The sequence below is a fragment of the Megalobrama amblycephala genome, linkage group LG14, assembly GCF_018812025.1.
Source record: "Megalobrama amblycephala isolate DHTTF-2021 linkage group LG14, ASM1881202v1, whole genome shotgun sequence".
Taxonomy (NCBI): domain Eukaryota; kingdom Metazoa; phylum Chordata; class Actinopteri; order Cypriniformes; family Xenocyprididae; genus Megalobrama; species Megalobrama amblycephala.
The window spans coordinates 29003187-29029615 of record NC_063057.1 but is presented as its reverse complement, the minus strand read 5'-3'; the positions used below and the strand labels follow the sequence as shown (position 1 = coordinate 29029615).

Here is a 26429-nt window from a genome sequence, read left to right as displayed (position 1 = left end):
CGCACCTGAACTCTTTGCCCTGCCGGCGCCACCCAAACTCCTTGTCCTGCCGGCGCCACCCAAGCTCCCTGCCTTGCCGGCATCACCTAAGCTCCTTACCCACGAGCCCGCTACTGTCACCATCTAATTCCCAAGAAAATTGGGGGGGGGGGGGGTGTTTACCAATCAGTAAACACCACACTCAGCTGCAGCACATTATCTGGACTATTTAAGCCACTCACGTCCTGTCATACTTTGCGAGGTCTTGTTTACTCCTGTGACAATTCTAAGCGTTATTTACCCTGTCTATCTGCCTGTTTCTGATCCTGTTTGTTCCCCGTGTACGATACTCTGATGCCTGCCCAATGGACTGTTTATTGTTTCCTGGATTTGTGATTGTTATCTGCCAGCCCTGACCCATTGTCTGTTCCTCGACTATGATTCTGCCTGCTCTCTGCCATACCTGTTTGCTGTTGTTCTACCATTGCCTGTCTGACCACGAACTCTGCTTAAATAAAGCTCTCAAATGGATCTCACCTCGTGTCCCGCCTCGTTACACCCTTAGAGGTCAAAAAGAAGACCTCTTGTACCAAGCGTGGGAAGGACAGGACTTCTCATTGGTCCTCAGGCAGTTTCTGCCCTTCACCCATCTAGAGACTACTTCCTAAGGTTGGCCCCAGACTGCCTTAAAAATTCCTCGGGACCTTAGCAGCAATGGGTGTAACAAAGAGAGATCACAAAGATCCATCCAAATCCATTCAAAACTAAGTTTTTAAAACATTATAACTGATGCAAACTACACAACCATTTCATACTTATTCACAGAAATAAGTATTCTCAGTGACAGCTATTTGTAGTGCAATATCTGACACAAATACAGCTGTTAATTTGCAATTGAATGACAGTTCAATCTTTTTTCATCATGTTTAGTCTTTATTTGTTTAGAATATTGCCAAAGGTATTCTGGTGGTGGTTTGGAAAGTGAGAAATGCATTGGTAAACTTTAAAGACACTTTAAAGACTTCCAACTTTGTGCTTTATGCAAATGAGGTGGAAGTGGTCATCTGATGTACTCCTAACCACACCCTAAGAGACGTGTGATCCAAAATCACAACGTCAACGGTGACATGAGTACTAATCCCTATTTTACTTCGCATCCTTGGATGGACAAAGTAAAAATCACTACACGGGGCAGAAGTGGGCAGATTCCCCCTACTAGCAGAAATACAGAGGAGAGCATGATTGCTTCATGAAGGGCATACACAGTCTGGAACTGACGTTCATTTAGTAAACTTCCCTTGCCATCCATCCCCAAACATTGCACAACCTGAAGCTGCATTTTCCTATTGAATGAAAAATCACCCCAGATCAGGTTGGAGCCTCCTCCACTGTGCCGCATGGAAAACATCTCCAGTGGGATCTCCTTGTCATGCCAGTAACGTTGGAAGCCACCTTCCAACTTTCAGTGTCCCATGTTTGGTGCTCCTTTGCAAATTCCAAATTTTCAAGTTTGTGGCGTGGGAGGTGGCGTGGGAGGAGACGTGGCCTTTGAAGATTTTTTTTGTTCTTTAAGCCCTTCTGTCTCAGAAGCTGTCTTATGGTTATTGGGCTGCAGTCAGCATCAGTAAGGGCCTTAATCTGGGCCGAGGACCAGCCTGTGTCTTCATGGGACAGCCTATCGGATCCTCTGGCTCAGTGCAGGTGAAATCTTTTTGGGTCTATCACTTGACTTTTTTGTCCCTTTTTTGTTCTATAGCTCTTAGCATCTTTTAAGAAATGTCCTACTGCATCAAAACCTCGTCCCACGTTATGAGAGCCCTTGCTTGTGCAGCTCAACAATCCTGCCAGGTTCAAAGACAGAAAGCCTTTTTGCCTTTGCATCAGTATATAATGACAGCTTGAAGTCTGAAGGACAATGACATGAAAGCCATATTTTTGCACAGATTTTAAGTTTTTAATGCTATGGTGTTAAACTTTTGATCAGCTGGTGAACGGCCTGTTTGAGTTTAAATGCAATTTTCAATTAATTGCCTTCTCTCTATTTTCTGTCTCTTGCTCCTGTTTCTTATTTTGCCATTTTGAAGCAGTTCTTACAACCTGGTTACGATCCAATAGTGCAAAATGTGAATACTTGAATACTTGTACCCAGTCTTAAGATTTTGTTCAGTAGTGTATATTTATTTATTTATTTATTTATTTATTTATTTATTTATTTATTTATCTGTTTACCTGTATATTTTGTTAATTTTGTTATTGCTTTGGCAACATTGTGTGATCCCACAGTCATGACAATAAAGCTTAGTTGAATTGACTAGAGAGACAGAGTGTGTGTGTGTGTGTGTGTGTGTGTGTGTGTGTGTGTGTGTGTGTGTGTGTGTGAGAGAGAGAGAGAGAGAGAGAGAGAGAAAGAGAGAGTGTGTGTGTGTGAGTGTGTGTGTGTGTGTGTGTGTGTGTGTGTGTATACATACATTTGCGTACTCCTGCTGTAATCCTGATCTCTCCTCCATGATTCACACTACAAAACACACACAGTGTCACAGTTAATCAGTAATAACACACACACACACACTTTACAAGAGGCTCTCCAGATATAGTATAGGGCTGAATGGGAATAAAGTTATCAGTGGGTCTGTCGTGTACAGTACAGTTCGCAGTGGCACACAGTCGACTGTTTACTTAAAGCTGCTTACAACCAGAGACAAAGTTACATCCATGCTGCTAAAGGGTATTTTTTATTTGGATAATCTAATATCTATTAATATAATATTCCATACATTATTCAGCTGCAGAACTGTCTAAAAAATGATAACTAGTTCCCGACTGAATGACAATCAGTTCATTTCTTATACTTTATTTGTGTCCTTGAAATCTGCCATTGTTTTTTAGAGTGTCCCTTATTTTGTCACACTTAGAGCATGATTGCGTACAGAAAGACCTTAAAAACTGCTAGATCTTTTTTTTTTTTTTACCTCTTAGAAGGAAACAAACACAAACCTTTTATTTGATACAGTGGCTAAATTAACGATAAATCAACTTCTCATGTTTCCATACAGCACAGCAGTAATGACTTTATGAACTTCTTTACTTGCTATATTGATAATATTAGATTGATTAAGATTGATAATATTAGAGAGAAAATTATAACCATGCAGCCGTCTACTACGGTATCATGTCAGACATTGCATTGTAGTGTCCCTGAGGAAAAACTCAATTCATTTACTGCTTTAGGAAGAATTGTCTAAACTTGTTAAATCATCAAAATCACTTTTCTGTCATAAGGTACTAGAAAAGGCACTATTATCACAACTATGTTCTTTTTTAGAAAGAAATAGTATCTGTGAGGATTTCCAGTCAGGATTTAGACCATACCATAGTACTGAGACTGCTCTCATTGGAGTTAGGTTGACCATATTTTAGTTTTCAAATAAGAAAAAAAAACACGTCTTGCAACACATTTCAAGATGTGTTTAAAGTTGTTTTGTGTACACAGAAGCCCCTGCTATATTGAAGATTTTGGGGAAAAAAATGCGATATCTTGTTAAATAATGCGATACGATATTGCTTTAAGTGTGTAAAATCTATTTAAATTATATTTAAAACTATTTAAAAACTGAAAATGACAAAACCAATATATATGTTTCACATTCTTTCTAGGAAAAGAAAGCATCACTATAACTTGGCCATCAGTGTTATAGTATTAAAGTAAGAAATAAAGATCTTTCGAAACTCCATAATCAAATGTAAAACTAAAACAAAATAGTCTTCACATTAATTAAATATACATTTTCATGAAGGCAGGAAAACACCAAGCTGATGGTTGGCCAATTCTGATTGGCTGTTAAGTTACTGCCACCTGCTGGTTCAGACAGGCATTTCATCTTACACAGGCGCAGATCCGATATGCTACTTGGCTGTTGGCTATGGAGCGTTGGTTTGGTGTGTCAGGGCAAATTTGGACACAGATGGTGCCAAGGTAATCCAACCCCGCAGTCTGCTTTCATTGCCACTAGTCCATTGGCATCGGCTTGGTGTGTTCCTGACTTTAGATTCATAATAAACTAAAGTTACAAAAGACAATTGCATTGAGTGATTTTCTCTTTTTCTTTTGTTGTTTGAAAGACAGAAGCAGGTTTACTGAAGCAGGCTGCTGTCACTTTAAGACCTAATCACAGATTTCTATTGACACGCATCCAATATCTTTCCCAATTGTTTCATTTAAGACATAACAGACTGTGTTTACATGAATACTCATGAAGACAGACATTTTGACAAAACATTTGAATATAATAAGGCGTGAAAAAGAACTTTAGGTATCACGCGCTTTCAGAGAGGCGGTTTATGCGCACACGTCAGGTGTGTGTCAGACATCAGACATTTTTGCAGTCTCACGATTGTAGAAAGCAAAAGGTGAATCCTGGACATTTTGGGCACATTTCCTGGCCGGGTGCATTTTTTTAGGTCCAAAAAGAGGACATGTCTGGGAAAAAGAGGACGTATGTCACCCTATTAGTGTAAGAAAAGAGGGAAAAGCGTAGTGCCAGACCACAGTCCAAACCAATGATTATACAGTTTCTGGTGGTGCGTAGATCAAAAAGATAAATCCAAGATCAAAAAGATGAAAGATCCGCACACAAGAATGAAGTCAAACAAGCATTGTTTGTCCAGAGGCCATAAAAAATTGCAAAAAAGACTTTTTGCACTTTTGATGGCCTCTGGACAGTAATTTTTTTGGAGCTTTTTTGACTTCATTCTCATCACGGATCTTTATCTTTTTCATCCTATTCGAGTTACAAATAATTTGATCCTATCATCAGATCGTGGTTGTATCTCTCTATTAGTGTTACTGGATCTTAGTGCTGCATTCGACACTATTGATCACACAATGTTGCCATTAGTGGAATTGCATTGTCATGGTTCAAATCATACTTATCTAACTGTTATCAGTTTGTAGTAGTAAACGAAGAGATGTCATATTGATCACAAGTTCAATATGGAGTACCACAAGGCTCAGTACTAGGACCATTGCTTTTCACTCTGTACATGCTACCCTTGGGAGATATCATTAGGAAGCATATCATTAGCCTCCTTTCCTTTCCCTATAAAACACTATCAAAAGGATTCCAATTTGCATGGATCCGTGGAAATGACTACTTATTCTGTATTATGTGGGCCAGACAAGTAATATCAATTTGTAAGAAAGACTAAGCATCTGGGCACATACACATTCATACACATGAGCATACCTATAGTCTAAACACATAAATGAACTGCAAGAATGCATTAAAAGTCTTCTGTTTTCAGTTAAAAGGTGTTCCAGGACCCCTTTACCTCCCCAAACTCCACCTTCATCTTAGGTACCTTGCCCTATGTAATCCTATATTTATTTACAGTCGGGGTATATCAGAGCTTGAGTTAAAGCTGCTTAATTGAGCCCCTCATCAGTGGACAGCAAACCAAATAAGTTAACCTGATATCTTAAAGACTATGTGGGCAAACAAACTTATTAAATTTATTTTCATACAAATTCCATAGAAAGCATGTAGTTACATTTTACCATAGTAGTGAGGTGCTATGTGCATAGTTTAAACTGTTATGCATGATACTATGGAAAAACAATGGTTAATTTTAATAAAACTCAGACAGCCAAAATACTTAAATTTGACCATATAAAAATGAGGTTGTTACAATTTCTACAGATGTTACTGTTTTTGTTAATGAACATAAATGTATTCATTTATCTGTATCCTAACTCAAGCTACTACCACTGACAACTCAAGCTAATGTCAACTGTGCATTTCTAAAAGAGACAAAACATGTAATATTATTAATTTTGTGCCAAAAATTTTCATGACTAGAAACAATATCACCTGTTTGAACATGCAGAATCTAAGAAACTAATTTTTATATTAAGATATTTATTTTGTTAAGGAAAAAAAGAATTCAGTGTTTGTCATGTTGGCAATAAAGAGTAGTTTAAAACCATAATTAATGGTCTGGGGCCATATTCACAAAACATTTTATCTTACCACTAAGAGTTCTCCTAAATAGCAGTAAAAGTTCTTAGCTAAGAGTTTTCTCTTAAAACCTATTCACAAATCTGCTGAGACAAACTTTTACTAAGGAATAGACTGAAGACTTAAGCTAAGAGTAAGGGCGGGGTTGACCTCGTTGCTATGGACAATACACACAGTGATTGGCTGATGGGGGAGGAGTCAGCGATTTAATCATAGAAATATTATAGAATGAGGTGTCATGTTTCCATATTAAAATAAAGGTTTTAAAATACAAATGTTGCCCTATTCAATTAAATATTATTTTTAATAAAAATGTTGCCATAGTCAAAATAATATTTTGCCATATTGTTGGCATAAAGGTGTCACTAATTAAACTATACAGTTAATTGTGGACTGCCTCTTGGATGTCTCCATCTCAAGAGAATGCAGAATTCAAGCGACAAATTACGTTTTATAAACAAAGTTTGGGAGGAACACATTCAAACGGTCTTGCTAATCATCTCGAGAGGAGGAATATGTACAGAAGAGAGCCGACTCGCCTATAGTTACTTCGACAGTTTTCTGCATCCCTCCGCCAACCCTGCTCGTCACTCTCAGCTGGGGATACGGGGAGAACTTTGGGTTTGGGCTAAATTCCAATCTCAGAGCCCTTGATCCCCTTGGACAGCACACCAAATACGCTTAGTGTATATAATATAATATATTATATTTTACTCTATTCAATTATTTGTAAGTGTGAACTCATGAAAACCATTGCCACAGGTAATCGGACAATATTTATTTATTTGTTAAAGATTTATTTTTGGCATCTTATTGTAGATTCAAATCTATAAATCAAAATGTATTGCATTTATGAAGAAAAGGTTCAGCACCCAAGGCTCGCTATCGCTATTGCCTCATGGTGTACAGCGTCTTTGGGTAGATTAGGACTGTTTGTGATTTGGTCTTAGCGACTTAAGAGTTCTCTTGACTACTCCTAACGTTTCACAGATTTAGGAGCTAGTTTTAGTGCTAAAATGCTTTGTGAAATACTCTTAGAGCAAAATTTTAGGACTCCTAAAATTAGGACTGACACGCCCATTATTTTTAAGAGTTTCTCCTAAATCGGCAAGTTATGAGCTACTTTTAGCCTTAAGATGTTTTGTGAACATGGCCCCAGGGCCCATATGTATAAAGCCGCTCAGAGTAAAATTTTAGTCTTAAGTGTGTCAAAATTCTAAGAATGACGTAATTTTACTCTTATTCTTAGACTTAAGAATAAGTGTGATTCATAAAGGTTCCCAAGTCTCAAGACTAGGTCTTAGCTCCTAAATTATTTAAAAGAGCTGGAGAGGTGTCTTAACCTAGTTAAGAGTAACAAGATGGCAGCAAAGAAGAGGAGACACACGCTTTCCAATGAAAATATGATGTATTGGAGTTGTATGATGACATGGAGTTGATAAAATGATATAAACTTAATTGTCAATTCTTTTTGTAACTGACCTAATAAGAAATGTAATAACTTTAAATAAATGTAATAAATATTACTTAAACAATAATTAATATGTTTAATGCATTTTAACACATTTAAAGGTGCTGTATGCGATTTTTCAAATTTGTTGTTGAACACTGTTGATATTTGAAATCAGCCCAAACAAACTCACCCCTCTCTTCATTGCTCCGTGTCAGACTCACACTCCAATCCTAACCCACCCTGCTCTGATTCAGTCTTAAACCTCGGCCAGAAACACCTCATTCTCTAGCGGGCGTCAGTGTGCAGTAGTTTACCTGCAAAACTCTCACTGTCAGGCCTCTGTTACACAGGTAATGCGAGTGGGTGTCTGTTTATCACAGCTGATGCGAAACAAAATGCTTCACGAAAAATAAAGCACAGATGATGAACGAATGACAAGGAAGCACAAAAGATGTACATACAGTACACAAGAGGAAATACAAACAAGAGTTTTTTTGTGAATCGCCAACAATTTTGCTTAAACCATAAAAATACGAGGAAAATATATATGTTTATATTATTTAAATGTTTTTAAATATGACATTGACTACAACATAATCAGTTTTTAATATTTAATTGGTTCTCTCTTGTTTTTGCATGTGTAATTTCTTTGCATGACAGACTGGCCAAAAATAATTTGAAATTTCATTTCATTATCACACATGAAACAATTGACTCCAAGCACAGCTACAAGATGTGCTTACATCTTTTAACACATTTTTGAAAATATTTGAATTAAGGTTGAAGATGTCAGTTTTCATATGGCTGGACATCATATTTGGCCACTACTCTTTGGCAGTTCATTGACTTTCCAACTGACCATCAAACCATGTGGCAAAAGAAAGCCAATTTTATGTTGACTGTGGGTTTTCCTGCAGTTGTTGGAGCCATTGATGAACTCATGACACATCATTGCACTAACTGTAAATGAGGAGACGTATATAAATAGAAAAAGATTCCACACATCAACACTAATTTGTGATAATTTTGCACAATGCAAAGCTATTGCTTTTAAATAAATGTAAATATTAAAATGTTTGTGTTTTTCTTTTTATTGTTTTATATAATAACATTAAATTATTGGTGTTGTGCTGCTGTGACTTCACCCTTCCAGGCTCACTATTAGCTGATTCAGAGGTTGAGGGTGGTCATTTTGAGTTGACATCATTGTAGTCCTTAGTTCACAACACTTAAGTCAGCACTTAAGAATCCGTCTTACACTTTGCTAAAAGTTGCTTTTAGCTTCTTTATAAAAGTCTCCTACTCTTAGAAAACTCCTACTCTTTACTAAGAATTTTTCGACACATAAGTCAAAACTTAAGACTATTCTTAAGAGCATTTCTGAGAAGTTTTATACATACGGACCCAGGTTTCTAAAACATTCACTTAAATATGCTTTTAAATTTAAAAAGAAAAAAATAAAGAATTGACATTTATTATGATAATTATCGATATCGACAGATGTCAAAAATGTTATCATGTTAATTTTTTTTGGCTATATCACCCAGCCCTGTCTGTCTGTACTGTATGTGTTTGCATTTGTTTGAAAGAGAGAGTGGGAGAAGGTGAATAAAACATTATTTTGTAGGAAAATAATAGAAATGCTTTGTGATTTACATCCTATTTGTTAAATTAATTTGTTTGGTCAGTGTCTTTGTGGGTTTTGGTTCTTTTGCTGTTGTAGGCTGTCAGGACCTTTGAAATAACTGAAATCATTTTTTGAAGTGATATGGAACTGTAATGTAGTCAAGACCTTCCTGGAACTACTTTAGCTGTGCGTTTACTGGAAATAATTGCACATCTTAGAATGTTCATCAGCCAATCAAAATGAAGCATTCACCAGCCCCATAGTATAACTAGAGCTAAACCTTTGTAAATTCTCAATAAGAACTTTTAATAAATACATGAAAGAAATTAAGTTTAACTGGTTTTTAATAAGTGAAGACTGTAATGCTGTTTTGGAGTTTTTTTAATCAAAATTATTTCTGCTCTACATACTTGAGTTTATCCAGTCTGTAGTTTGGATGGTTGAGTTTATCAGTGAGCAGCTTGACTCCTGAATCTCCTGGGTGATTGTAGCTCAGATCCAGCTCTCTGAGGTGTGAAGGGTTTGAACTCAGAGCTGAAGACACATAACCACAGCCTTCCTCTGTCACCATACAGCCAGACAATCTACAAAGACATAGAGTCCACATGACATTGGTTTGGCAATCAGACATGACAGTCACACATTGACCTGGACCTGTGGAGTTTGTATTTGCAGTGGTAACTTTCTCTAGATTCAATCTCTATTTTAGCCTTTTATTGGGTATTAATTACTTTAAATTGTTTAAAAAAACTGAAGAGTTACCAGCAGTAATTTCAAGTCATTATTTTTTCTTCAAATGTCATTGTTTAGAATTAAAAATATATTATTTACATTTAGACAAGAAACATTGACAGTCATACAAATAAGAATGAATGTAGGGGTCAGTGGTTGCGGCAGCGATACCACCACGCTTTTTTCTCATCAGTGTAAAAGAGATTGAAAATACTATGTCGAATTTGGTCATACATACCAGTGTTATACATAATTTGAAACTATTAAGTGTCTACTTTTATTTGTGTACACTCACAAAAATGTAGTGCTTATCATAAAATAAAGGGAAAAAAAAACACCTACGCACTGCAGCTGGTATTGCCTTCGTCAGAATTGATCCTAAGTTTGGGGTAAGTTGTTTAGTGTTATAGTAATTTAGTGTTTTTTCTGATAATATAAAAATCATATGAATTTTCATACTATATTTTGCCTAGTTTTTGTCAGGCAATAACACGGATTCAGTTGCAGGTAACAGAAAAGTTTATTTCTGCTCTCACTGAGCGCAAGGGGAAAAAGAAAACAAACAAAAGAGAGAGAATGTCCAAAACAAGGTCCTAGCGTCGCTTGTGACGCAGCGTGGAAGTCACTCTGCCCAGAGCGTTGACAGTGACGCAGCGTCGAAATCTCACCAATTCTCCAGGAGAGAGCGTTGAGATTGCTGAGAGGGGCTGGAGCGATACATCCAAGTCTCAACTGACATAAAGATAGTCAGGGCAGGGAGAAGAACAAAAATGTCTGGCAGAATGAGAAACAACTGATCAAAACAAAATAAATAAAACAAAGCAGTACTTGGAGTCTAAATACACGATACAGCAAGACTAGACAAACAAGAGAAGGTCAAGAGCGAAGCGTTGGCTCAAACATACAACAACGGTCTGACAAAAGACTGAGCACAAGAGGATCTAATATAGGGGAAAGCTAATGAGGGATAAGTGGCAACAGGTGTGACAGAGAACACAATAGAAGATAAGGTAACGAGTGGGAGGGGAAAAACGCCACACTGACAGCAGAGCACATGGAGAGCTGTCAAAACAACAGATCAGCATGAAGACAACAGGGCACGCAGACACAGGACAAAACAACAAAACTGGGCAAATCAGACCGAAGTCATGACAGTTTTGGCTAGCTTTTTTCAGTTTATGGGAAATATTGCCTTACAATGTCTCTTACAAATATCTAAACTTATTTATAATATATTTCTCTCATTTCTGGTTAGCTTATGACACTGCGTGTGTAGCTTGTTTGTGAATATCTGCTTAGGTGTAAATATGATCTGATTTATTGCAAATATATTTTAGCCTATGGTAAAATAATGTGATACCGTCTAAACAATAAACATTATATTTTTATATAAAATGTTCAGTTTGTTTTAGCCTATGACACTGCTTATGCTAAAATACAGCCCTATGCCTAATATACAGATGTTTGTGAATACAGGTGTAAATGTTTAAATGCACTAAACACATCTAGTCTATATGGCTAATCAACAGATACTCACAGTCTACGGCCAATCAATAGATATTTGTCCATCCTATGGCCCATCCTCAACAGACATATACATAGATTGTGCGTCCATACCCACTAATTGCCTATCAGTTTACTTTGGACAATTTTTTGGAATGTGGCTGCTTCATGCTCGCTTTTACCAGCACCTCACACAAGGGCACAAATACTCATACCAAGTGCACAGACATAATATTTTACAGATGTAATTGTGTTTACATCTTCAAAAAAAGTATATGTTTCAACATAACAAAATCTGCTGTCTTTGTTATGCATGGCCATCATTGATTGGTAATGATAATATTATATATATACACACACATACATACATATATATATATATATATATATATATATATATATATATATATATATGTATATACATGGGCAACATTTGACTCTCGAGTTAGGGGGGGCAAGAATTTTTTTTTTTTTTTGTGCAGGTACAAAACATCTTTTTGTATCTGCATCAGCAAATTATTTGCAGAAGTTTTAAGCAAACGAGTTTAAGTTTGCTTGTTGTTTATTTACTCATTTATTTAATAATCCACTTAATTATCACTGGAATTGACACGAACGATATATGAATCAGAGTCCATCATTTTGCGAGCAACTGGTGATAAAGAAAATGCCACGTCGCAATTTAAAAAAAATATTTCCATTTTAAACCATGAAAGCGAGCCAGTTGATATCACACAAGCAATGTGCAAACTTTGCGTGAGAGTTATGCGGGTGAAGAAATCTGACTAGACAACAGTAGCGGCTTCTGGCCATAAATATAGGCAGATTCTGGGTCTAAGCGCTTAGGCTATGATAAACATTTAGCTTTATATTCTAATCGCTGAACACATCAGATACACTTTTGGCAGAATTTCCTTCAGCCTGAGGATGGCACTCTAATGATGACTGACAGACTTTAGTACACAACAACCGACAACAACACACAGAATCGTGTGTTTAGTACACAACAACACAAAGAATTGTAGTATTTACTGCTTCCGAAATTTGTTTTAGAATAGTTATGTAGGAATTTGAGGAAAAAAGTCATGTCTATTTTCAGAACAATCAAACAACAGAACTACTATAAAAGCTATTAACATGAGCACGTTTAAATTTAAAGGGCACCTATTATGCCCCTTTTTACAAGATGTAATATTGGTCTTGGGTGTCCCCAGAATGTATTTGTGTGTTTTAAAAAGAGCTGTTTTGGTGTGTACCACCTTAAATATAAATGAGCTGCATATCCCCACCCTGCCTTTGGATGAGGGCGTAACTTGCATACCTATGGCAATAAACAGTCGTTAGAAGCAGAATGGCTGAGAGTGAGAGACCCGCTGTTTTGAATGGCATTCAGCCGTACATGTTTGAACCGGAATCAGACCCAGATGTTGAAGAGACTCCGGCAGAAGAAACACAATTGAGAATGGAGCCGGACGTCTCTGAATGGTTATTTGATACATTTATGTACTTATAGAGTTTTAATCGCGTCCCCTTTGCAATTATGGATGTGCAACACACACACTGTGATAACGTTCGCGCAATTTTTTTAAACTACAAACACAAATACTGTGATAACGTTTGCTAAGTAAACATACACAGTTTTTAATACAATATCTTTAAAAAAATATATATATACGTGTGGATACACACTATACAAACAAGGTTTAAATTATATACACAGACATTCTACGACGATGACAACAACTTTAGATGCATTTGTTATTGAACTGGCTGACATCGACTGAAATGACTATTTGCTCAAAAAACATTAAATACACTTACTTCTTCTGGAGGTGACGTTGGATCGCGAACAGTAGGCAACGATCCACACTTGAGGATTAACTTTGAAGCAAGACCTGCTTTGAATTGACCCTCGTTCTCAAAACAGTCAGTCAAAAAATGATTCGCGCAAACATAAACGTATTTTGGAATTTTGAGTGCCGCCTTTCCTTCGTAAATAAAATCCATCCACTGCGTTTTCAGTGGCTCTGATGTCGGAAGTAAGTGAAAACTACTATGTTCATTATTACATCCCACAACAGAACACTTATGTTTCTTAGGAGACATTACCGGCTGTCGTTGAAACAATGGAGGATGGTTGACCGATCACCGAGGGCGGGGTCTATGCCAAAACCAGATTGTCAATCAAACCACGTGGGTGGGGCTTAGCGCAATTCTACGTCACAGTGAGAGCAATCTTAGAACAGGGCGTTCTGAGACAGTGCTTATGAATTATTGAGATTGTAAAAAAACCACTGGGTGGATTTTTCTCATTCTAGGGTGGTTTTGCTCACACACTGCCAACACACATTTATGGTCAAACACCATGTAAAAGTGAATTTTGCATAATAGGTGCCCTTTAAGGGTTTGTACTCTCATTAATTTGATACGCTACTGCTCCACATAGGAAGAACAGACATGCCAAACAGTTACTGACCTGATGCAGACACATATCTGAAGCGGACTGATATCGTCTTGGTCTGAAGCGAGGTGTACGTGAGGTGTGTTTAACGTGGAAATAACATGGGAAATAAGTGGGACAGCCAGAAATCGGCCTCAATGGCTCTATATGAGAGGGTGCTGCAGTTCCATTTTACACCACAGATTTACATAGGAAAGTTGTGGTGGCACTGTAGAGCTGGGACGGGCTCTGAGACCGGCTGCCCCGCTTAGTCGAATTCATGCGCTACATTTTAATATATCCTGCTCACTTTACGACTTAAAATAGTCTAGAAAATCTGAAAAATACTTGTTGCAGAATGCTGAACACATTTATAATTTATTATTAATTCAGTGTAGGTAAGCCTATATGTTAGGATGAATATTTTGGTGAGGCTCTGCCCCACCTGCCTATAAAGAGCCGCAGCTGCTACAGAAACTGAAAGTAAAAAATGACTGCACTTTTGGCATCTATCGCTGCATTAAAGGCGCATATTCTCTTAGAGACAATTAATTTAAGTGAGAAAAAAAATAGTATGTTTCATGAATCGAGAAGTATTTTGTGTTAAACAAGTTGTTTTTTTAAATGAGGTTATGCGGTGATGTGCTATGATATTGCGGGGCAAAAGAAATATACCCGGGCCTTAACCGCTCCAAATTGTAGTGGACTGGAGCTGACGGCTCACATCAGGAGAAAAATGGGGGGGCAACCCCCCGATATTGTAGGATCGACCTGCTCCCTGGGACCTATGTTTTTGTGATGGTAAGATCATCCATATAGGCTCTTATAGGAGGCTGTCGTATGTGGTTAAGGACCCTCTACATTCTACCTCGGCTGACTTGTCCACCATGTGCATGGCAAGAGCAAAAAGAATAACAGAGACAGTTCAACCTGTTATTATTCCTTTCTCAATGCGATGCCAGTCTGATGTTTCTGACCCCGAAGTGACCAGCATCCTGAAATTATTGTAATAATCCAGGTTCAGGTCCTTAATCTAATTGAGAACATGATGGAGGTGTAGAGCAAGCTCGACCAGCTTGTGCAGTATGGACCCATAGGCATTGGCCAGGTCCAACTACAAGACAACTAGGTCACCTCTGTTCTCATGGGCCTCTCTGATGAGTTGTGTAACTACACCTGTGTGTTCCAAGCAGCCAGGAGCTCCAGGAATCCCCCCTTCTGCACTGAGGGTTTGATGTAGTTGTTCTTGAGGAGAAACTCTGTCGGTCTTTGTGAGACGATGCTGAAAAACACCTTCCCTTCAACACTCAATAGTGACTCAATAGTGTCTCAGGCTACGTATGTAACCATAGTTCCCTGAGAACAGGGAATGAGACTCTGCGTTTTACCGCTTTGGGGGGGACCGTCACTCGTGACAGGTGTTTGAAATGCCAAGAATCACAACATTCCAATCCTATTGGCCGGCGACAGCCTATGATGTCATTTCGGCACGAACCGTGACTTATAAAGGGAGTGCCTGAGGAAGCAGTCAACACCCACTCGTCTTTGAGGGACTGTTCAGCAACCCGAAGCATGGCAGGGCAAGGCAGAGTCTTGTTCCCTGTTCTCAGGGAACTATGGTTACATACATAACCTGAGACGTTCCCTTTCGAAAGGGAACTTCAACTCTGCGCTTTACCGCTTTGGGAAACGATATACCCACGCCGCCATGCTGGAGGAGAGTGCATGCCAAACGTCCGGCAGTTCCAGAGAAAAGCCGGGAGCAACTCCCCCCAAGGCTGTCAGTGACAGAATTCCCTATGGAAACCAAACTGAACCCCAGCCACTAGAGGGGAATGAAGTCACCCTCAACGCCACCAAGGAGGCTGTACTAATCTAGCGAAAGCTAAACATAGTCTCGGCTAGCCATGTCTGATATACAGGAATCCTCCATGCTCCAAAGTGCATTCTTCAAAGAAGAGAGTAGATAAGAGCGACTGCAGAAGAGCAGTAAGCAACTCAAACCCACGCGCAGAGATGGGAGAGCAGAACTCAGCTGAGCGCTATAAACCCTCGTATTGAGGGGAGTGTAATCTACTCTTTCTAGGATCTACTCAGTGTCTGATTAAAGCACTGAAAGGCTGTGCGCTAGAAAAACCCTGGTACAGGGCAGCACAAACCATAAAACCTGACAAACAGTTGATTTTAACACAAGAACTCACCTCAAGAGGCAAGCCACTCAAAAAATGTACTCAGTAAAAGCACCTTTTACTCTCTAAGCGAGAGGAGTACAAAGACAAATTCCAGCATGACAGATAGGAGGCCTGTGAAGGCCTACCAACCGTAAACACACGCGGCGTCAGCTGGTGGCAATCATGACCCATCCATGGTGATGAGTCATATAGAAACCCACACAAAGCTGTGCCAGTATCAAACTGAAAGGAGGCCTTGGTGGGGCCTTCGACCTCCATGAACACATGATATCAGCCAGTGGTAGCTTCATGACTAAAACCAGCCAGCGGGCCAAGTACTCGTGAAAACCCTTAGGTAAGAGAAGTACACACTGTGCTGCAGAACTCTACGAAAGGCCTGACCTAGGGCCTACTCATACAGAGGTGGGCATGGCCGATGGCAGCAAGAGTCAACCATGGAATGAGTCTAGATATAACCAACCCAGCTGAGCCAACACTGAGGCTACAAAAGAGGCCTGGCAAGGCCTACTACTTTTAGCACCATGTGGCGCCAGCCAGTGGTCATATACAAGACCCGAGCTCAAAAAAAGGACCAGCACTAAACCCTAAAGTTTACTGAGAGTGGCTAGCTTACACAATCTGAGCTTAGGTGTACACATTCCAACAGGCAATGTACCCAGTACACATAATATGCTATCATGGTCTAAGGAAGGCCTGAAAAGCCCGCTACCTCAAACAACATGAGCATAAGCCTGAGGCAGTGCTACGCTAAGTGAGCAAACTCCCAATTGTAAACCAGCAGTGCCCAGAAACAAGCTGTATTATGAAAGAGGCTCCAAAGAGAGCGCCAACAATCTAACAGCATATGTAAAACAGCTGCTGTGGTTATGATCGACTGGGAGCTAACAGAGATCATACTATTCTAACCAGAATAAGTCTCTCTACACTCAACCTGAGTGTGCAATCCAACAGGTGATCCACTCAGTGAAACACAAACCCTAACCGGGGAGTACAACAAAACACCACATTTATAGATAGAGGCTAATCACAGCCTACTATCACAGAAACAGGCGCTAACCTGCGGCAGCACTAGAGTAAGCTCACATATATTGAAAGTATGTAGGGCTAAAGCTTAGAACCTAAAGCAAACTCAAATGCTTTGTAATACATGCCATCCAATCAGGATAAATGCTTTCACAAAACAGATCTGAGATCTGTATTGAACCCTTGAGACTGAAAGCTCAAAACATTTAGCACCGTATGCTCAAACTTGAATATAATTCAAGGGGCTCATGTGAAGACATTATAAGCATGACAAAAGTTCTAAACAGTGGGGCCTAGCAGCGCTGCATAACTTATCTTCTCAAAGATAAGAGCCTACCACCTGGGACAAACAGCACCGGGAAGGCTAATAACAGCCTATAACTTTAGCTGTTAACCTCAGCCATAGCATCTACATTTTCACATCGAAGGGGAAATGGGCATACGGCCACCAACTCCCTCAGGAGGAGACCAGAACTAGGAACTATACAACCTCACAGGGATTGTAATAATAAGAGTGTTGTAATAAACAAACACCTAAACCTAACTCTAGCCTTGCTGCTAGCTAAGGCCTACTGGGCCAAGCAAAGCTTGGGCTTCATTTTGAATCCTTCAAATATGAGGAGAAAATGAAGCACTGCAAGCAAACAGTGTCAGGCGGCCGATTAGCCGTCCTGCACAAAAAATAACTGAAGTGAAGAGTGCTAAAAGTATTAGCTGAGAAGCTACTATAACAAAGGAGGCTACAAAATAGCAGCTATAAAGCGGCCTGCATATTTTGAAAACTAGCTAACTAATGCTACAGTTATTTTGCCCAAAAGAACCCCATCTAACTTTACTGACTACATGCTCAGGAAAGCTATACAGGAAAAACAAGGTCTACACTTTTTATAAACATAAAAATATAGACCCAGTTTACCTTCCTGCGGCTCGTAGAACGAAGATTTTCCCTCCTTATTTTAGTGCATGAAGAAGGATGAAATCAAAAGTTCTTTTAAGCCTAAAAGCACTTTCACTATCAAGCCAGAAGGTGGCCTTTAGAAAAGATATTATCAAAAGGCCAGCCGACAGCCTAACTGTAAAAGCACCTGAGATCTTGCATGCTCAGAAAACTATGCAGGAAAACAAGGTCTTTTTTAAAAAAACATAAAATAGACCCTTATATTCCTGCAGCTAAAAGACAGAAGATCCTAATACTCTCTTTTTTACATAAAAAAGGATAGAATCTAGGGTTCTTTTAAGCCTAAAAGATCCTCTCCTTATCAAACCGAAAAAGCGGGCTGACAGAAATAATTACTATGGGCCCAGCCATTAGTCTGACCATAAGAAGTATCTGAGCATGATATAAAATACAGGTATATATATATACATGCATATAAATACGCACATACTACATATGTATATATATACACACACACACACACACACACACACACTTGCTTTTTCCTCCTCCTGTCTGTCTGGCTCAGATCCAAATCTGAACGGCTAGGGGGTTTTCCATGCCCTCCCAATCTCAAACGTGGAGATCAGGAGAGAATGGAAAGTCTACGGGAGCTGCAACATTCACGGACAGAAAGGACCGGTTGTCGAGTCGTCCGCTCGCAGCCCCTTTCTTAATGCACTCTCACGGCAGCTGCAGCCAGCCAAAAAGCGTGTCTCAAAAACACAGCAGCTCCACATACCCAGCAGCCAGAGGAGTGCTTGCTACCGGACACGGTGACGTCAAACACGGACGTCGCCATCATCCAGCCACTCATTCTCGCCAGCCGCGGGGAAGCCGAGAGAGAATATAATTCTCTCAAACTTCCCAGCGAGCTCACCTCCAAGCCCTATAATTGCAGCTGCCGTATTGCCTCAGCACACACAGGCCTAGAATCACCAGGCACAGATGTAGACACTTCCTCCCTCGGGAAGAGTATCAAACGAGAACGGAGCGTCCCGATAGGAGAAACGCTCACAGTGAACAACAGACAAACACACAGACGGCGCCCTCAAGCCCCATCTATGCGTTCGCTCCTCTCCAGACACGTGTAAATCAAGTGTCAAACCCCTGGGACATGGATGAACACATTCTCCTGAATGTCTGTAAGACATAAATGGAGTAATTCCTTACCGGTGTTATGAAACAATGGCATGAACAAGACAGTCCCGAAAAGACGAGAAGATGTTGACTGCTTCCTCAGGTGCTCCCTTTATACATCACGGTTCGCGCAGAAATGACGTCATAGGCTGTCGCCGGCCAATAGGATTAGAATGTAGTGATTCTTGGAATTTCGAACACCTGTCACGAGTGACGGTCCCCCCAAAAGCGGTGAAACACAGAGTTGAAGTTCTCTTTCAAAAGGGAACTATATATATAATATGATATAATAGTGTTATCAGCATAAGTGCATAAACAAAATATTTTACAGATGTAACTGTACATCATCTTAATGCAAAATGTATATGTACCTCTATGACATTACAGAAAAAAGTGTTGTCTTTGTTGTGCATGGTTATAATATACAGCTCATGAATTTTCAGACTATATTTTTACCTTGTTTCTTTTGACAGCTTATGGGAAATATTGCCTTACAATGTCACTACTTGACACTTGCATATAATCAGATAGAGTAAAGGTTATGTACATTTAACAAGCTGTCCAGGGGTAGGGCTCCGAGCTTGGAATTTGGCCCAAACCCAGAGTACTGTCCCCGTCTATCCCAGGCTGGGAAAGGAATAGTTAGGAGTGAATAGATAGGTAAGTACTAAAAGTAAGCACTGAATAAAAACTCTGATGAAAATAAAGATTCTGATGAACTTAAATGCATCTGATCAGCCATTGTGTTCAACAAATCAACAGATATGTTGCCTTTGACAGTTTTCAGAGTGCATATACAAATCCACCCTGGAGCATTTGCTAAGTATGTTTTGCCAAATCAGATGGGGCCCCTTGATTCCCTGAGACCCTAAGCGGCCACTTTGCTTATTGGTTAGGTCCATCTATGATTATAGCATAGTTAATTATTTTTAAAACATTAAACTCATTGTCTCCAGCTGACAGTTTGGACTCCTTAGTTTGGACTCCTCATAAAACAATGTAAATGCATACAGAATACATTTTAGGCTGATTTTTTTTTTTTTATTATTAACTTATTGCAAATAAATAAATATTTGAACTTAAACCTCATTATCTCCAGCTGACAGTATGGACTTTTTAATCCATCAAAAAGAAGCTTCACTCCAGAATCCTGCAGGTCATTGTTGCTCAGGTCCAGCTCTCTCAGGACAGAGTTTGAGGATTGTAGAGCTGAAGACAAACTCGCACAACACTGAGGAGTGAGATTACATGTTGGAAATCTGAAGAATTAAAACAATGTAATTGAATACAGAATACATTTTAGGGTGATTGTTTTTATTATTAACTTATTGCAAATAAATAAATATTTGAACTTAAACCTCATTATCTCCAGCTGACAGTTTAGACTCTTCAGTCCATCAGAAAGAAGCTTCACTCCAGAATCCTGCAGGTCATTGTTACTCAGGTCCAGCTCTCTCAGGACAGAGTTTGAGGATTGTAGAGCTGAAGATAAACTTTCACAGGACTGAGCAGTGAGATTACAGCACTGTAGCCTGTGTGATTAATAAAAGCAGTGAGATTACAGCACTGTAGCCTGTGTGATTAATAAAAGCAGTGAGATTACAGCACTGTAGCCTGTGTGATTAATAAAACAAATGCTTATTTAGCAGCATTTATAATCTAGAGCTTGATATATCATTTGACTGATGTAAGCAAAGCTGAAACCATTTTCTCTTCATAAAACATCAAAACAGTATTTATACTGTATTTATTATAACAGTATAGTCCAACAAGCCACCCATGTAAAATGAAGGCCCAATTACAAAAAAAACAAAACAAAACAACAACAACAAAATAACAACAACAAAAAAAAACTAAAAGTGTATATAAATGAATGCAAAGAAGATCCTTACAGTGCTCTTCTGGTGTTTTTAATCACAGGCAGCAGTCTCATAAGTGCTTCATCAGATCTTCTGTACTTCTGCAGTTCAAACATCTCTTGAGTCTCTTCTGACATGAGGAGCACAAACACCAGACCAGACCACTGAGCACAAGAGAGATTCTGTGTTGAAAGATTTCCTGAGCTAAGATTCTTCTGGATTTCTTTCACAAAGTCATCTTTCAGCTCACTCAGACAGTGGAAGAGATTGATGGTTCTTTCCACTGATTTCTCTGTTTCTATTGTCTGTTTGACATAGTCAACAGTGTCTTTAACATTCTCTGTTTTCAGTTTCAGTTTTGGCAGTAGTTCCTTCAGGTCACTCTGATTAGACTCCAGTGAGAGACCCAGAAGAAACCGGAGGAAAAGGTCCAGGTGTCCGTTCTCGCTTTGTAAAGCCTTGTTGATTGCAGCCTTATGAAGTTTGAACAGTGGCTTTTTGGAGAAATTCCATTTCAGGTTTTCTCTCCAGGATTCAAGAAATGGGTTAGTTTTCTTGTCTTTGCTCATTAAAAAAACATAAAGAGCAGCAAGGAATTCCTGTACACTGAGATGTATGAAGCTGTACACATTTCTTGTTGAAACCTTTTCCTCCTGAAACAGTCGAGTGCATAAACCAGAGTACACAGATCCTTCACTGACATCTAGTCCACATTCCTCAAGATCTTCTTTGTAGAAAATTAGGTTTCCTTTCTCCAGCTGTTGAAAGGCCAGTTTCCCAAGCTTCAGAATAATCTTATCAAAAGACCTTGCATTGGCTTTAGATTTAGGGTCACAGTATTTTTTTTCCATCTGTTGCTGCTGAGAAATTAAAAAGCTTGTGTACAACTCTGTGAGAGTTGTGGGAGTTTTGTCATTGCTCTCTGTAGCCAGTAGAGGCTGAAGAACAGTAAGAGTGATCCAGCAGAAGACAGGGATATGGCACATGATGTGCAGACTCCTAAATTTTCTGATGTGACGGATAATGTTTTCAGAAACCTCAGGACTGTTTTTGATGAAATATTGCTCTTTCTGTTTATTGTTGAATCCACGCACTTCAGTCACCTGATCAATGTAGTCACGGGGTATCAGGCTGGCTGCTGCTGGTCTGGATGTGATCCAGATGAGAGCAGAGGGAACCAGATGTTTCTTGATAAGGTTTATTATTATCTTACTCACTGTTGTTTTTTCATTTACACTTGTAAATATCTCATCTTCTTTAAAGCTCAAAGGTAAGCGACATTCATCCAACCCATCAAAGATGAACATAACTTTACTGTCACCTTCAGGAAGAGAGGGCAATTCTTCAGGACTACTAAAGAAGTATTTAAGCAGTCCCATGAGACTGTACTCTTCTTTAATCAAATTTAATTTACGAAATGGAAGTGGAAATATGAAGACTAGATCCTGATTTTCTGTTCCTTTAGCCCAATCAAAGATGAATTTATTGACAGAGACAGTTTTTCCTACTCCTGCGATCCCCACTGTCAGCACCTTTCTGTTTCGTTGACCAGTGTCACACTGGACTTTAAACATGTCATTACACTCGATTGGCTTCTCCTTGGCAGTCAATTTGTTGTGATTTGATTCGATCTGTATCACCTCATGGTCGTTCACTCTTCCTCCAGTCTCATTCTCCACAACATATAAATCGGTGTAAATATTGTTCAGGTATTCTCGATGACCCGTCTGTGAATTACCAACCAATATCTTCTCGTAGTCCTGTTTTAATTTGTTCTTCAGTCTGCGGCTGGTCTCTGTGTAATCATGGGGAGTAGCTTGACTGTCATCTGCAGCTGAGCCTTTAAGAAAGAGGGAGAAAAAACAGCAAAGACTAAGTGATTTTGCTTTTCATAAATTCATGCATCTACTATATTCAAATTAATCTACCAGCAATAGTATTTACATGCACATCTTATATGTACTTGTATAAGATCTGGGCCTGTAATTGTTGCTTGCTGTTAAAATTTCTCTTGTTTCCATGTACGGGCAGTGATTGCTATTTACCACATATCTCTTTTGAATGACCTCCAACAGTGGCAGATGTCTTTATGCTGCCTTCAGCCTGACCTGTTAGTGAGAGAGAGAGAGTATCACACACTGGGAAAGTCAAACCATCACACTGGTAAACAGTCAATCACGTTACAGTCACAGAGAATTAAACGTTACCTTGCTTGTGACTGTTCTCCAGCTGCACAGCTAGATTATTCTGTTTCATCTTCCTTAGGATCTCCACCGTGATCTTCACAGCTTCTTCTTGTCCAAAACATGCCACCATCTTATCCACAGTTTTTAACCTATCTGCATTCTCCATATCAGAATTTGATATATGCTCATGATTCTTTAAGTGCCACTGAAAGGTCTTCAGTTCAGCTTCTAGCAGTTCATTCAGTGATTTCTCAAGCAGCTCTTCAACAGGCGCCATCTCCCTTCACCGATTCACAGCTGAAGGATGAAAAGAAAATTCTTAGTAAAAAGTAGGACTTTTCTAAACGTAAAATCTAATAATTATTCTTAAGTGCTGACTTAAGAGTTGTTAAATAAGGACTACAATGATGTCAACTCTTATATTCATTTATTTAGCATTTTTTCCTCAGAATCTTTCGTTCTAATTAACTTTGCGGACTTTCAATCAGTCTGATTCCACTTCGGACAAAGATTTCCCATTTTTCGGATCCACACGCTCGCAGAAATCCAAAGAAAAAGACAAAAAGAAGACCACTTATCCCTCGCCGCTACTAGAAGCTAATGCCAATGCAACAGAGGCCCATTCTGAAATGGCTAGACCTGCCCGCAGACTCTCTCAGCCTGGATATCGAGCGGGCCCACAGATCTCCTTCTTTTGCACCTAGCAATACGAATTCACCCCCGAGGAGTGTTCTGGTTTGCTTTTTGCGGTTTACAGAAAAAGAAACTGTTCTGAGGGCAGCGTTGAAGAAGACAATTACCCACGAAGGCGCAGAGCTTCGGTTTTACTCAGACTTATCCTCCAGTGTCCTGCAGAAACGTTGCAAGTTCACCTCAGCTGTCAAGCTCAGATGCTTGCACTTGGGGAAGATTTGCTTGTTCAATGACCTTTTCTTTTTTTATTATTACTTATTTATTTTATTTAGACGACTACTGTATATTGTTGTTTCTGATATTCGTTATCCAGAGTAATTTTCTTTTTTTGGAAGGGGATTTAAATGTTGTAGGCTCATATGGTTGCTATACTTTTTTCATTTTAATTACGTATTCTATTTTATAGTTTTGTGGGAGCGACTCTTGAGGGGGCTATTTTTCTCAGTGGCATTAGTATGATGACATGTTTATTTACATACATCATCTCATTCTGTGGCTTTTTTGATGTTCTTTGTGCCCTATCGTTTGGGGATGGGGCCTGGGGGGGCGGACTTTTCTGGGGTAATTCAGTGTTCATTCTGTGGTACTGTTCTGTTCAAATTTGGTGTCTTTGTGCAAGATTTACGTTTTTCAGCTCATCAGCATCTTAGCATTTTGTTTTTGTTTGCATGCATGATATTGTCAAGTTAGTAACTTGGAATGTGAAGGTATCGGCCACGTTATAAAAAAAAATTGACATTTCTCAAAAAGGAGCGTGTATCCATTGCTCTTTTGCAGGAAACCCACTTATTGGATAATGAACATTGCAAGCTTAAAAGAGACTGAGTGGGGCAGATTTATTACTCTTCTTTTACGTCAAATAGTAGAGGGGTAGCAACTTTAATTCACAAGAACATCCCATTCAGTCTGGATTATGTAGAATCTGACTCTGAGGGGAAAATTTTATTAATCTCTGGCTATATTTTTGGAGTACATCTCACTATTGGAAATGTATATGCCCTAAATATTGACTGCCCCAGTTTTATATCTCAGACAGTTTTGCAGTTTTACCGGTTTTGCGGAAACCTGGGGTTCTTGGGTTGTGAATTTAATTGTATAGTTGATAATAATTTGGATAAATCCACCCCACAGACCATGACAGGCCACAAATCCTCCCATATTTTGCGCAATGTCTGTAAAGATTTAGGCCTAGCAGATATTTGAAGGGAGCTACACCCAAAAGACAGAAATTATACATTCTATTCTCACCCTCATAATTCTTATTCCAGGTTGGATTATTTTTTGCACCATCCGAGTGCATTCACCAAGTGAAATTAAATGCCTGACTCTTGGTCCTCTGCTGTTATCATCCTAATTTTGAAAAAGAAAAAGATCCTTTGGATTTATCCTCCTATCTCCCCATCAGTTTTTTTGAATGTAGATTACAAAATCGTGGCTAAAGCAATGTCTCAATGCCTTGAATCCATCCTTCCTTTTATCGTTTCGCCAGATCAGACCAGGTTTCTAAAATCTAGATATGGCTCTGACAACATTCATAGATTACTGAATATTCTAGATTATGTACATATGACCAAAGATCCCACATTCATTGTTTCACTTGATGCCAAAAAGACGTTCGATAGGGTGGAAAGGCCTTTCCTTTTCGCCGTATTAGAGAAGATAAATTAGGGCAAAATTTGATTAATTTAATTAAACTTTTATATTCCCAGCCTATGGCGGTGGTTAATACAAACCGGCTAATGTCTAGTAGATTTCCTGTTGGCAGAGGATGCCGCCAGGGCTGTCCACTCTCACCCCTTTTATTTTCTTTGGTCATTGAACCTCTGGCTGTGGCAATGAGGGCCAATACAAGTATACAGGGTATTAGAATTGGTTTAGATGAGCATCATATCTCTCTATATGCTGACAATGTGACTACTGTTGACACAATCCTTTCGATTATTGGAGAATATAGTACATTTTCCGGGTATAAGATCAATCTAAATAAATCTCAGGCCTTATACTTCTGTGCTCCCTTCGAAGCTGCTTTGGATTGTCTATTTCGTTTAGCTCCCTCAGGTTTTCAATATTTGGGAATAAATATCACACCCAATTTATGTGATTTATTCAAAGCTAATTACACCCCATTAGTTACCAAAATCTGTCAGGACTTGTCCGATTGGTCAAATCTCCCCATTTCATTTCTGTGCAAGATTAACATAATTAGGATGAACATCCTACCCAGGTAAAACTTTTTATTGCAAAGTCTGCCCTGTTATTTGACTGCTGCTTTCTTTAAAAAGTTACATTCCATTACATCAAAATTAATCTAGAATAAAAAAAAAGCCTAGACTCAAATTTTCTATCTTACTGAAACCCAGAGAATTAGGAGGGGTCGCACTCCCTAACTTCCAGTTATATTTTTGGTCTGCCCAGATTAAAAATATGATAAATTGGTTTCTAAATATAACGTATTCTCGGTGGGCAGGGATTGAGGCATTGAGATGTTCCACAAATTTGTTGTGTACCCTACCATTACAGTGTACATAAAAATCGAATCAGTGTCCAATATTTTCATGGTATCAAACACTCTCCTGGCTTGGAAAGATATTTTGAAGTATTTGAATATTCCATGAATTCTATCTTTGAAGTCTCCTATTTTGCTCAACCCT

At 39.0% G+C, this 26429-nt stretch overlaps 1 protein-coding gene across 1 annotated transcript in view; it reads right to left on the bottom strand.

Moving 5' to 3' along the window:
- Positions 1-23377, bottom strand: part of LOC125245219 (protein NLRC3-like) — a gene marked incomplete at its 3' end in the record, with an annotated part of 29497 nt that extends 6120 nt beyond the window's left edge. Inside the window, exons 1-6 of the mRNA XM_048155741.1 lie at positions 23107-23377; positions 22945-23007; positions 20933-22739; positions 20399-20572; positions 9484-9657; positions 2448-2494 (exon numbers count right to left, since the gene is read on the bottom strand). Of these exons, the coding sequence (XP_048011698.1) occupies positions 2448-2494; positions 9484-9657; positions 20399-20572; positions 20933-22739; positions 22945-23007; positions 23107-23362 (2521 nt within the window). The remainder of the gene's footprint in view (positions 1-2447; positions 2495-9483; positions 9658-20398; positions 20573-20932; positions 22740-22944; positions 23008-23106) is intronic.
- Positions 23378-26429: the final 3052 nt, after the last annotated feature.